The following is a 14,281-nucleotide window of genomic DNA, read 5'->3' as shown; positions in this document are numbered from 1 at the left end:
CGTGGCAGTGGATCCCTCGGGTGAGAGGGCTACGGTAACTCCTGTGCGCAGAGGGAAGGAGGATGAGTGGGGCGATTCAAATTCACACGGTGACACGCAGCTGAATCAGTTTCTAAGTGTTTTCACCTGGTGCAACAAGTGTATTTGCTTCAAAGTGCTCTGCTCCGTCAGGAGGACAAGGGCTCATAAAGTCTCCAAATCTGCTTTCAGAAGCAGCTGGCTAGATGCGACATTACACTGTTCAGACCCAGCAGAAGGAGAATCTTGGCAGCCATCATGAGGACCAGGATCTTCCTTGAGTGTGCTTAGAAAGCTCCATTCCACATCTCAGTCACACTTTCAAAGTGACTCTCCCAGCTGGGCCCCTCATGCTGGTGCTTCGGTTCACACCGCCAAGCCCTCTCAGAGAACGCAGGCTAGATTCCTCCTGGGTGAAACAGAACTGGATGGTGCTGTCTGGGATACACAATTGCATCCACCTGGGGAACTGGTCCAGAACACCCTCTTCCCAAACATGCATGGTGCAGGTGTTGGGTCATTGGCACCGGCTGTTTCCCTTCACAGCAAAGGGCCTTAGGGTGGATGCCAGATATCTTGTGAATGGCTTGGAGGGCCACAGAGAAGCGACACGAGCTCCAGCAGGGACAGGCTGGCACCGGCAGGGCACTGGCATCCCAAGTGGTGCAGTGGCCAGGGGCAGAAGCAGCATCTGTAGTCCCTGGCATCAAGTGCCAAACACTGTGTTCCCAGTGCCCTAGAATCCCTGGGATTACCTGTCACATGCTGGGATGGACAGATGGATGATAGGTTTCCTTTTTCTGAACGTCTCACAAAGATTTCAGATCCATCTCCCTTCAACTTTCTGTTGGAAAGAATTCTCTTACTTTGTGAAAGTGCATCCAGAGAGTGTTATACCTCACTGTGAAGGTGTAAACACAGGATGTTTCTCAAGATGGAAACAAATCCCGCAGTGGAGGAGGCTGGAGAGCAGCTCTGCCCTTGGGCTCCGCAGGGACAAGGTCCTTTCTGCAGCTTTCCAGGATGCAGCACTTGCATTCCTCCTTCTTGCGCCGCGGGTGCATGTGGCACTGACCCATGCTTGAATCATGGGGCTATTTCCTCCAGTGCAAACAGAAGCGGACAGCAATACCCAGCCACCACTGGCACCCATACATATGGCTAAAAACTTGAAGCCAGTTTAATCGCTGCAAGGCAGAAATCTCATGTAAGAGCATGACACTCACTGCTGAAGTTTTGCAGTGGTGTGTTGGTTTAGTTTTTTTCCAGCATGAGAGAAATAAACCAAGTTTTTCCACATTTGTTAAAAAATGGGGGGGGGGAGGGGATAAAACGCTAGGAAAAGGGGTAATAAATACGTATCTAAGTGAAGCTTTATTTACCATTTCAAGAATGAGAATTGAAATGGTGTATTCTTAGTGGGAAGTCATCTGCATGTCTTAAAGGGACAACTTAAGTTTGAAAAATGACAACTGCACTTTGTGGAAACTGTTGCACATTAAAATATTAAAATAAGTAAGCACATTTTTCTCTTGTGAACATGGCACTAAAACAGAAGGGAGGGGAAAGTGAATAGTAGGCTAATAGTAGTAACGTTGACTTGTGAAGGAACAAAACATTTTTCCTGATAGATCTATGCTATGATGAAGATACAGAAAAGCTGTTGTCTCTGGAGAAAAAGCTTGAGGAAGTAAGTGTGGTATGTTAATGTTTCTCTCACGGTAGAGTTGCAATAGAACAATATTAAGGAACAAAATTGATCTGGACATGTAATAAATAGCAAAAGGAGGAATCTGAATAGCCCTACACTGTAAAGTAACTTATCTTGGACCACCGACTCATTGCAGAAAGCACTGATGCCCAGGAGTAAGATTATCACTTACAGCAATGTTTTAAAAACCCCAAAGATAACTTTTTTATCCCAATTCTTATATGGGGCGCAGTTTCTCAATCGCCCCATGCCACACGAGTGCATACCCAGACCTCCACAGCTCTCGCCTTCTCTCAGTGCAATAATGCAGAACTGGAAACTACAGTTTGTAATAATAATCCCATACGCTGGCGTCAGCCCCCTGAGGGAGAAAGGCAGGAAGGGAGCCGGAAGCCAGCGGTGGAGGAGCAGGGCCTGTGTCACGTTCCACTGACCCAGCCAGGGAGCTGGCACTGCTGCTGGCCCTGACGGACCATCCAGGAACACTGGGCAGAGGGCTGCTCCCTTCAGGGTACACCTCTCCTGGCCTACCCCAAATACCTGCTTCAAAGAAAGTGACTATTTGCCCCATGAGCCAACTGAAGTAATCTGTGCTTTGTTTGGGCTCTTGTTTATTTTCTGGTTTGGTTATGTTTCCTCATGATAAAAGCAGCCTTTGATATGAGCACAGCACTTAAGGACAAGCGTCTGCTCTTCCTCCCAGCTCCCCTCTCTAGCTATGCCTCTGCGCATCCCTGCTTCTTGTTACGCTTTTGCTTCTAGTTATCTAACAACTGTTTCTCTGTTTTGTAAATTACTTTTAGCTCTGTGCCAACATCCTTTCTCTGTAGGCTCCCCAAAGGTTCAATTATCTGCCACTTGCTCCTTCTCTTCTTTCTTCTTGTGTAATTTTCATTTTAACACTAATTACTAGCTCCACACCAAAGGCACCCAACTGTCCCCAGCTTTTACCACCCCGGCAGCTCCACACCCCTCTCCCTGACCTCAGCCATGCTCTGAAGCACAAACAATGACTTCATCTCAACATTCATCATCCAGACGGCTCAAAGACAGAAGTGTTTCTAAGAGGAAGAGCCACTCTCTGAAGACACGGCTCCCCATTATTTCCCTTTCTGGCTCCTCAGGAATGGACAGGGCTCTAAAAGGCATTACTGGGGGAGCTCTCCCAGAAAAAAAAACCCGTCAGCATTGACACTTAACATGGTGGTAAGGGAATCGGTGCAGATCCACAATTAACAGACTATGAGCAGAAGGACTTTCTTGGCCAGTTAGGTTTGTGATGATATGATGTGTTCTGCTAACACAGTTACACTAATCAGCAGTGTGGTTTCTACTAATACAGTTACTCCACCAACCCTGTGTGAACTGGCCTGATCAGGGGTTTGAGGCTTCCTCTGGCTTTCACTGGTCACAAAGCTACCCTCCCTTCATTATGACCCTGGATGACAGCATCACGCTCACACCACAGCGTACCTGCCTGGTGGGAAGCCACATGCACAATTCTCTTTTCACTGCATAACTCCACAGGTCTCAAGCCCCAGCTGTCCAGATAAAATGACATGGAAATAGCTGTCCTTCCTTTCCAGCTGTAAAGAGGACATGTGTTTACACGAACTTCATCCAGCACTTCTAGGAGCATGTTTTTATTGCAGGTCCTACCCCACAAATTGGCCTGAATTGCCCATCTCTTGGTATCAAGAGCACTTCCAGAAAAGACTTTTTATATACTTTAAGCTGAGACCTTTCAAAATACTTTTCAGGGTTTAGACATTGACCAGAATGAAAAGTCTACATATGTGATCATTTTGGAAATACATGCTTTCAAATCTGACTAAAGTTTTTCCTAAATTACCTCCTTCCCCCATCTTAAAAGTACCAGCACTTGGTTTTTTTAGGTGTCTGTGTTCATCATCCTTATGTTTCAACAAGTTCCAAAGATGTGTTGCAATCATTTTATCAGGGACACTGCAGAACACAATGCGTTGCAGCTCTCCCTGTGATGACACCAAGCAGATTTCAATCTGCCCAAGCTAGTCCCATAGAGGAAAAATCTGTTTTACTGGACAGTTTAGAAGTGACTCTAGCCTGAGATAAATGTTTAGTGTGACACAAAGGCCATTTGGTCTCCGAATCAACACAGGAGAACCCAGCACACCCCAGACATTCTTCACCAGGCTAAATCAAGAGCTTTCTTAATTCAAAACAAACACATTTCAACAATGAAACCCTTCATGCCTGTGTAAGTTAATCATTGTCTTACTTAAACATTGATATACTTCTGTGTTGGAACGCTCTCTGGGTTTTCTGAATAGAACCAAATAATCCATATTTATACACATCATCTGTCCACCATGCAACAGCATTGCAATTCTCAAAATGGGAAATGTAGCTAGTATGAATAGTCAGCCCCACCGAGCTCTGTTTATAAAGCTGTATTTTCAGAGCCTATGTGAAGGGCAGCCACTCCAACTCGCATCCAAAGCTGCCCTTTTTCTAAACCATTCACTTGGTGCTACATGGGAAACACTTAAAGTCCACCCCACTCTTCTCAAATACTTCAGTAGTAGAAGAAATGTTTCCTGCTGGTGGGTTAAACTCCAGTTACCTCTGACAGCCTGGTTTCAGACAAAGTCCTGCATTTCTGATGCAACATAAGAATCAGAACAAACTTTGTGCCTAAACCCTATAAACAACAGCAGCCAAAAGGAATCATCATGGCTTTCACCTCTCATGCCTTCTATGCTGTACCCAAGTATGTTTCAGTACATAATCCCATGCCAAGCACTAAAAATGTGTATATGTATATCTACAGCTAAACTTGCAGATTTAAGAAGTAACTGTTTTGGGATTAAAGGGGATAAATATTTCTTACAATTCAAAACAACTTAGAAATATAAAAATAGAAAGATCATAGAATTACTTCGTGGCCTACACCCAGCACCATTACAATTCCAGAACATCAGGCTTCCCAAAGTCCATCCATACCAGTAAAATACCTGTGTTTCCGCATCGACACTACTACTTACATAAGCAATTTAAGTACAGCTGTGGCATACAAGTGCATGATATACTATTATTTAGATTTACTCTAAGAGCTACCAGAACTGTGGCTACTGTTAATCTGCTTTTCTAAGCACAGTCACAGTGTCAGTCAATTTGGGAATTACTGAAAGGTGTGGTATAGGAAGATCATGAGAGATTTAAGTTCTTATTTATTTCCTTTTTACCTTGTGTACCCTGGCTATGTAGGGTGAGCTGATGCAGCATGCATTCCTATAATTAAGGCAACTGCAGGAGTGCTGAAAATCTCATACCAATATTGCATATAAATAAACCAAAGGGTTAAAAGCCAGAAGGAACTATTAAATGATTTCCTGTTAGTTCACATAATATGTCAAATCCTGTAACTTATTAAAACAAGCTACCTTCTCCAGAGGTGCAATCATTTTTTGATTTGAAGATAGAGATAGAGAATTTGTCACCTCCACAAATAGCTTCTTATAATGAGGGGAAAAGCACAACCTTCCTGTTAAAAATGCACGCTCTTATTTTTATTAACTTCAGGTTCAGGCTACTGGTTCTTGCTCAGCCGCCTTCTGCTGGGAGAGGCCTTTGGTAGCTTTTCATCTTCAAGATATATGTATATTAATCAGTCTTCTTAATGTAATACAAGCTCTTGCACAACCGCTTCTCTTCTGCTGAATCGTCAGCAGTTCTGTGCCTTACCCAGTATTTCAACATCCTTTCTGAAATATATTCATGCCTTCCTTACCTAAATAAGGCTACACAACAGTAAAAAGATTTCCTCTGCTGCTCATTGTATGCGATAATCATTTTAGTAACTTGGATCACACTAAACATTTGTCCAGCTCTAACCTTTATTCCTCTGTAGGAGAGTCTCCATAGCCCTAGAATTGGCCATTTTGGAGATCTTTCGAATTCTGGGCTCCTACATACATAACCTGGCATTTAGTTGTATTGAAATGATCCAAGTCGCACATTACTAACTTAAATTCACAAAAAAAAAAAGCTAATCAGTCTTTGGAGTATGTCCCATTTTTTGTTTTCTACCCATAAATTGTGGAAGAAAATTGACTCATAGGTCTTGGAACATTTCCCATTAAACCCCTTTGGAAATGCCAATAATTCTTTACTGACATCTTACAGAGTAGTTGTCAGTGGTAGAAAGCATTTGGCTTTTTAAAGCAGTTCTTGGCTTGAAGGTCCACATTTGTTTTGGCAACATAAAGCAGTATTTCACATGATCACATGATGTCACACAGAAAGAGCATGTACAATACTTTGCTTTTCCTGCCCTTAGACAAATACTCAAGCTTCCAAATGAAATGGATTTGCAGATCAGCACTACCGTAATTCCCCCTACCACCACCCACCTCGAACAGGAAGTGACAAATTAAGAATGAAGTTCAAGCTGCACTTTCATTTTCACAAACCAGCAGATATTAGGAGCATTATTGTTTTATTCTGTTCAGTCTTCCAAGTAATAAGGAATACTGGTAAGGGACACAGGAAATTAAACATTTACATCCTTCTTCCCCCAATACTTCCTCCTAATCTTACAAACCTGAATGTCAGCCTAAAGCCTTTATCCAGACATGCTTCATGGCTTTCAAGTAAGGAAGATGTAATTTCATAAGCAAATCTTTAGCTAGGAAGAGTTGAAAATAAACACAAACCCATTTATTTCTAAGGTAAGGTTCAAGAGACCTTTCTGCTAGCTTCCCATTAGCTGATCCTGCCGAGTAAGTGGCTCATACTTCATTATGTAGCAATTTTCATAAGTAGCCTTCCAGGACCTGTGGTAACTTTGATATCTTATCTCCAAACCAATAGCAGGTTATTTCACATACAAACTCACTTCAATTAGCTAGACTTATCTGAGAAAGTAATAGTCAACAAACAGACTAAGTGATGGTAGCATTATTTAATAAACCTCCTTAACTGTCCACATAGCATTGGCACCCATGTTGTTCATGAATCAGTTTCTGAACAGTTTAGCATTTTCAGCTGAACTAATCAGTGCAACACACTTTAAAGCAGCCTCTTGTGAGCTGTAGTAGTAGCTGAGCATCTAGGTACAGGCTGTCAGCCACATCAGAGTCTGTCAGGAATTTGACCTCAAGAACACATACAAAAATAAAAGCTACAGCACAGGACCATACAGGTCAGCATACATAACTGAAGTGGGCCATGACTTAAGGAAATTTTCATTTCTGCAATGCTTTAGCTGGTGCTATAAAACCAGTTCTTTCTCCAAATCCTTACAGCACAAGAACATCTTTTGCACATGTGCCTCTCCCAGATGCTGAAGAAGGATCTCTAAACTGCCTGTTGTCACACACTAAGTTCTTTTCAACAGGAAAGGAAGTGGTGGTAGCCTATAGGTGTATACTTCAGATATTATTCTGCTTCTGTCACATTTGACAGTAGAAAGAGGCACTGAAATCCCTTTTCTAACACAGATCCGCTCTCAGTCTGAGGTGACAAGACTTGCTGATACTACACTAAAAGCCATCAATACCCCATTTATAAACTGGGCTGAAGCCATGTTGTAACCCTTCTCATGATTTCATCTGTTTTCTAGCATTGTGATGTCCTGTATGAAGATAATCATATAGCTAGAGTTATAATAATCATGTAGCAACTAGGCATCTGCTCTTCCATCCCAATTTCAGTAACAGTTCAGCAGCAACAGCTGCTGTGGCAAAAGTTGACCATTATTTGTTGGTACATAACCATAATATTGCTTAAAGCTAAAAAGATAGATAATACCATGGTTAAGGAAGATAATAGATGGCCTTTTATTATGGGCTTCCTCTGTGTGCTAAGATAAACTGGGAGGAAGAGGATGAGAAGATGACACTTGGTAGTGTAGTATTCCCCTCACCCCCAACATTCAAAGTATAGATGTTGCTGGTTCTTGAAGGTGAGTTCTGTAACAGGTTATCGTTTTCCACTGTATTAAAATCAGTTAGGTTTGTTCCAATCAGGTTAGAACCAAGCAAAAGGGCAGCCATTTAAAAATAGTTCTACTGTCAAGGGGAGAGTCAGATGTAACTTCAGCAGATACTTTCTACATGTGGTCTGTTTCAAAGAAAATGTCCAGTTACATTCTGAAGCACCTAAGCACCAAACCGTTAATCACTTAAACCATTTTAAAAGCTGCTTCTCACATAGACAAGGTCAGTCAAGCAATTCAGATCTTGAACTAGATCCTTCCATGATTACTGATTTTATTATATACATGGTTTATAATATACCCCGAAGAAAGTTGAAGGCCAGTATACACTGACACCTACCAGATATGAAGATAAGATGAAGTCATATTCCCAATGCATATCAGCCATCACGTACTTTCTACGTCAGTCTTATCAGGTGCCATCTCTCAGCTGAAACATAATCTGGCATGTTCAGAATGGCTCATGTACAATGCTATGACAATAACTGCAGATTTCCTCAAGTGTTCTGTCAATGGATGCCAGGAAACAGACAGGCAGGAGCTGCTCTTGAATGTGACTATTCCAGCCTACCAATGTCCCATTCCTAAAACAAGGATGCCAGCTATACCTCTGCTTCAGCAGACCCGTAATTCATTCTCCAAGATAAAGATTTTTGCTTTTAAGTTTTTTAGTTCTCCTTGAATTTTATGAGTTCGTCTGTTTCCTCGGCGGACCTCATGTAGAATTGCAAGATCCTGGTCTGGTCCCATATTCAGAGTCACCTAAAAAGGAAAAGAAAAACATATTAAGAAAAACAAAAGGTGCACAGAATACAATTTAGGAGTATGATGATGATGATATGAGGGAGAGAATTCTAAAGGAGACCCTCTGTAGCTATCAGAGAGGGTACTTAAGCTACTATCACTAGGCTAAGGCATATCACCAATAGACAGGTGCTCCAGAACCAAAAATAAAGATCAAAGTTTTCATACATCATGGTGTTATATTACTGGCAAGGAAGAAATCTGGACAGAATTTCACCCATAACTCATCGACTCCTATACCACTACAGGTGGTTTAACTGCTGTGGCCAACTTGCTGCCTTGTGAACTGTATGATTCAAGAGCAGTTCCAGTACAATGCCTAGTCTCAATGCCATGCCATATGGCCCATACCAAGTTAGACAAAAGCTGCTAGATAATCAGAATTCTGGATGGCAGGCTAGCCAGGGCTGCCATTTTCTGCCACTCTGGAACAGGATAGCATGCCTGCCCAGTCACTTTCAACTGTCCAAAAGCCTTGGAAGCTGCTCTCAAAGCCCTCTTTCCTCTCCACCCTTTAGGATGTCTCATTGTCATCATGTAGTTCTTGGTCAAAGATTTTAATATGCATGCCAGGTAATTTAGTCATCTGCAGTCATTTTGACCTCAAGCAATGAGAAGGATTTAAATATCACTCTGGAGACTTCCAGCAAGTATTTTGTTCCTCTGCCCTCTTGTGGTTAAAAGTGTAAAGAAAATAATACAATTAAGAGCACATCCACAGCTACAAAACATACAGATCTGTAGTAAAGCTATAATAGGCAATTTTTCCCTATGCTATTTAATCCTTAAAGAATAAAGTTTAAAAGCCCACAGCTCAACAAAAATAATTAAGAACTCGAAGCCTTTAGAAGTCTCTTCTTTAGAGAAGGCAAACACCTTAATCTAAGTACAACAAACAGCACCAGAAGTACAGAAAACAAGTGAATCCGTGGCACTGCCAGACTCTTGAGCATCAGCTATGCCTAGATCATCCTCTCAAGCATGTCTTAGATAAATATCTCATCCTAAACATCAAGCAACATCAATGCTGTGGCTTCCCTTCTAAGCTGTTCTTATGTTCATCTCCTTATCTAGAAGCTACTACAGAGTATGCAGCTTCAGCTTCCAGACATTGTTTCCAGAGTGATTTTTGCAGAGTTACAAATGAGATCTCAAAGGAATAGACTATTCACAATACTTTAGTCAATGATCTAGCTCGTACTGGAACAAACCCAAACACTATGGCCCCCAGAAAAAAAAAACCAATCTATTTTCTTTGCAGGATATACTTCTGAAACTACTTTACTGCCTTGTAATTTTGAGACAGCTAAGTGAGGTACAGGTATCAGATAAGAACTTTCAGAGTTGCAACAAAAATACATGCCTATTGCTTATGCTATATGCCTAGCTATTACCTTGAAAAGCTGCTTCTCTACATCTTTCAGCTTCTGCCGAAGCTGTTTAATGTCATTCATGAAGCCTTCTGCTTCCATATTACGACGTTTTTCCAAGGCCTCATATCGCTGAGTCATCAGCTTCAGGCGCTTAACCATCTTTTCTGAGCGTTCCTATGGAGATGAAAGCTCAATAGGGTATACAAAATAAAGGCTGCAAGATCATCACATAGCTAGCGGATGATTACAGACTAATTACCTTAAAGAGTTCTCTGCCGACATCTCCCTCCTCACGAATCCTAGCTAGCTCATCTTCCAGGGTGATGCACTGCTCTCTATACATGTTTGATAGGCGCTGCTCCTCCATTAGCTGTTCTTGCAGTGACTAGGACACAGGAGGAACAGAAAGAATCAACGCAAAAGCCAGTGCTCACAAAATTTCCCCAGCTTTGGCAAGGCAAGTGCTATAGACTGACAATATGACAGGCAAAAATTAACAACTGGAGCTACGCTTAACGAAATAACTACCTAAGGGCAATATTCTAACACCACTTCAATTACCAAACTCTTTTCATTAGGTGATCAGTTCTGCATGACTACTCATCATCAGTTAAAGAACTCTCTACTTTCCCCCTTAAAAATAATATTAAACCAATGCTGTAATTCTTTTCACAGCTGCTTGCAGAGTACTGCATTTCAGAAGCATCTACATTCAGTGGTAAGTCTCCCAACTTCTCACTGGCAGTATACTAGAAGTGAAGTCCTGACTACTGTGGAAGGACTGGGGGAAATCAATTGAAAGGACCTATTCTCCCCCAACAGCAGCAAGGAAGATAGAGACACTGCATTCCAAGTCCGTGAGCTGAGAGCATTTACATTAAAAGAAAGGCATGTGCAACAAGCAGGTTAAAAACTGTCAGCCCACATGTCATGTGGCTTGGAGAAGTAAGGATTTGTTCTGGGCATAAAAGAAACTGACAGTGAAGTGCCACCATAAATCCTAACTATGTATTTTATCCAAAATTTGCAAGCAACACTGATTTTGAGGCAGGAGAGGACTTTTACTTCACTGCCAACAACGTAACTCATGGCAAGCCAGTACAGCTTTGAAACAGCTGCTAGCTACTGCGTATCTTGACAAAACCCAGATGCTTGCAATTTTCTAGTAAAAAAAACTGTTAAAGAACCTCTAGAATAAAAACCAAATTACTTTTAGTTCTCGGCTGTGGAGTTTCAAAGCTCCATCATCTGCTTGAAGTGTCTTCTTGGTATCTTTCTGCTTCTCTCTTCCTGGCTCCTTTCTGATATCCAGATTTTTGTCAAGTTTCCTCAACAGATTGTCCTTCTCTGCCATCCATGCTTTCTCATTGGCTCGGGCATCAAACTTGAGCTGGAGAAAGTCACGAGTACTCTCATATAAGAGATTTTGAGTCTTACGGAGTCTGTAAAAAGGGATCCCAGTGGAGTTAATTAACTTCTCTCCTAGTTCCTACCTTATTTTCCCAAGTCATCATTGCAAATTGCAAGAAGCGTGGAAGAAAAAGATAGGTGCTTTCCTAATGAGTTTAGCTCTTATCTAATGAAACAAGTGATAATCTTACATTGTGACAGGATTTTTAATATGGAGATTACTCCATTCACCTCCTTTCACACACACACACTACCAAACAGATGGCATAATTTGCTTTTCTGCCTGCTGCAGGAAGCAGCATACTGAAAGGCAAAATATAGTTTTCATCGCATAACTATATCATGGTCATTCTCTCACACTCACTTATCTGTTATTGTTTTGATCTTGTCCTGGTCCCTCTGATGCTGGACCTGGGCTTCCTCCATGTGAATCCGCCTGTCCTCTAACAGTGCCTCAACCTGTTCCTTGGATAATCGTGTCTGTTCTTCTATCTGAGCCTGCAGGGCCTCCACCTGAATAAGCAAAGACATTACTAAAGACCTCACAGCAGCGCTGCTCCTTTCTGTGCAAGTCTCTCAAATCTTGGAGATTCAGATCAAAGACTACCCAATAATGCCTTTGAGAATGTTAATTTCTCAATTTTTGTTTTTGTTTTGATGCTAAGTATCTCAAACAACTGTAACATTTAAGAAAAAAAAATAAATCACACTATAGGCAAGACAGGCATATTATAAACAGCAATAACAGATCAAAGATATTGGAAAGATTTAAATGACACACAGATGTGACAAATCCCATGGAATATTCAGGGACATTTCTGTCCTGATGCTACCATCTTCCAGTTAAATGGTGATATGAAAATACCCAAGGTCTAAGAAGGCAGCAGTCCATATCTGAACAAAAGCGATTACTTTACCAGAAGAAATTACTAGATGTAAATGAGACGATTAGCAAAGGAGAGGGATGCCAAGAATCTTGATCCAGGGCACAGAGTCAGGGAGACAAATTGGAGCAACTAATTGAAAAACATGCATCTGGCCTATGTGTAACAAGCTATCTGAGAGAAAAAAAAAAGGTGTATTGTATTTAGATCTCTTCTTTTTATAACAATTTTGCATGATGCTTTTGCTCCAAAATAAACATTGTTAGACAGCTAACAGGCCACTGGGGTCAGTCGCCACTGCCCTTGAACAAAAAATAATGATAATTTCAAAAGATACCTATCTGCTGCACAAGTTTGCTCTTTAATTTGCTTTTGTAGTCATCCTTCCTCATGCTTTACTGACAGCTCCTGGTATCTTCCCCAGTTCATGATTCTGTATGTTTGCCTTTCATTCTGTCATGCTATCTACATCTGATCTTTCACTGAAGTCTAGCAAAGAGAACATTTCATTGCACTAGTGCATCTTATTGGGGCTGCCTAATTCTGTCTCAGACACATGGCTTTTGTCAGACTTCTACAAACTACCCAACCCTGCAGATCTGCGGAATAATGTAAATTCATAGTCACAATCAAGTTATGGGAGATAACATCAATTATACATTATATATTTAAGGGCAAAACATTCCAGTTGACATTACTGGAACATCTGCTTATGTAAAGCTTCCAGAATTGAACCTAAGTTCTCAAATCTAAGTCTCCATTCATCACAAAGAAACAGCTAAGTAAACTCACAGAAAGTGGGAATCCATAGTAAGATGTGTGGCCTGATAAAATGGGTATGTCTACATCATATCCAAGCAGACAGCATTATTTGTCTATCAGTTTCCTGAACAGCCAGAAATTATGTCCATTTGTTAGCAAATGTTTTTACCTGAAGTAGAAGTGTTTGATTATCTCTCTGATACCTCTCAGGACTTTCTGGTTTCTCTCTTTTTGCTGCTGGTATTGAAGTGCTCCTCTTGGTGCCTAATGTAGAAATTTAACAGAAGTAGAAAGGGGTTTTCCAATCTATCTGCAGTACCTTTCCAAGCATGAAATATCATATGTTCTGGCAGGCCTACAAGAGGAGGAAAAGGCTCACAAGGACTTCCAGGAGGGCTAGACGGAAGAAATGTTTCAGAACTTACAGTGATCATATACCTTTGTCCTAAACTATCACACCATTGTATTTAGGCAACCTACTAATTTTCTTGGCATATACAGAAAGCAAACTTAAATTTTCTGAAGTAAATGATGAATAGGCAGATGACAGAGCTGCACAAGCATCAAGCCTTGAATGAGTTCTGAGCTTCTTAGCTTGTTTCAGTTAATTTGCAAGAGGCAGATCTTTAAATAAAGTCAGTGAAGTAAGCGTATGGACCCCACAGTGTGTCTGCACTAAAGGCAGGCACAATTCACACCTTGGAGTGGCTGAGTCTAATGGGTGCCTATCCAATTGGTACCTGCATAGTTCCAGAACAACCACTCCACAGTCAAACCAGCCTATTCCTTCGCTGAGCAGATCACAGACATGAGAATTAGCTCAGGTTAATTTAAAAGATTTTGAAGGGAAGCCAAGAGTAGTGCACACATACATATGTCAACACAGATACATTCAGGGAATTTAATTGAGCTATACTGCAGTATTCACAGTAAGGAATTATTTTGGTATACTGGACACAAACACACAGAAAAACAAGTATCAACAGCTGAGCTGCTGTTAATCTGCTTGTTGTGGTACCTGTTCTAGAAGTGTCATCTTGTTCATGTGACACTCTGGATTTAGCTGGCCTTTGCAGAACAGTAACCTATAGAAACAAGATTAGATATGTGTTGAACATCTGACTTCTCCAAAGTTACAACAGTCAAGAACAACTCTTAGAGTAAAATGAGATATCCAGAACAGCATTATCTTACTTCTTCCACAAGACAAGGAAGACATTCGACAAGTGTAATGTCCATGATGGTTTCCTTTATTGTGGCCTGAGTTTTACCATTTCTGCCTTTTTCCCACCACCAAAACAACTGGAAAGTAACCCTGCCTTTGCTGGCTTCATTAGGA

General features: G+C 41.2%; 1 protein-coding gene across 1 annotated transcript in view; it reads right to left on the bottom strand.

Moving 5' to 3' along the window:
* Positions 1-8,324: 8,324 nt before the first annotated feature.
* Positions 8,325-14,281, bottom strand: part of CCDC77 (coiled-coil domain containing 77) — a 12,174-nt gene continuing 6,217 nt past the window's right edge. The window contains exons 5-11 of the mRNA XM_010009263.1: positions 13,961-14,027; positions 13,112-13,206; positions 11,661-11,809; positions 11,097-11,328; positions 10,146-10,271; positions 9,908-10,060; positions 8,325-8,471 (exon numbers count right to left, since the gene is read on the bottom strand). Of these exons, the coding sequence (XP_010007565.1) occupies positions 8,325-8,471; positions 9,908-10,060; positions 10,146-10,271; positions 11,097-11,328; positions 11,661-11,809; positions 13,112-13,206; positions 13,961-14,027 (969 nt within the window). The remainder of the gene's footprint in view (positions 8,472-9,907; positions 10,061-10,145; positions 10,272-11,096; positions 11,329-11,660; positions 11,810-13,111; positions 13,207-13,960; positions 14,028-14,281) is intronic.

Source organism: Nestor notabilis, unplaced genomic scaffold, assembly GCF_000696875.1.
Source record: "Nestor notabilis isolate BGI_N333 unplaced genomic scaffold, ASM69687v1 scaffold30812, whole genome shotgun sequence".
Classification (NCBI taxonomy): Eukaryota; Metazoa; Chordata; class Aves; order Psittaciformes; family Psittacidae; genus Nestor; species Nestor notabilis.
This window is presented reverse-complemented; position numbering and strand designations above follow the sequence as displayed.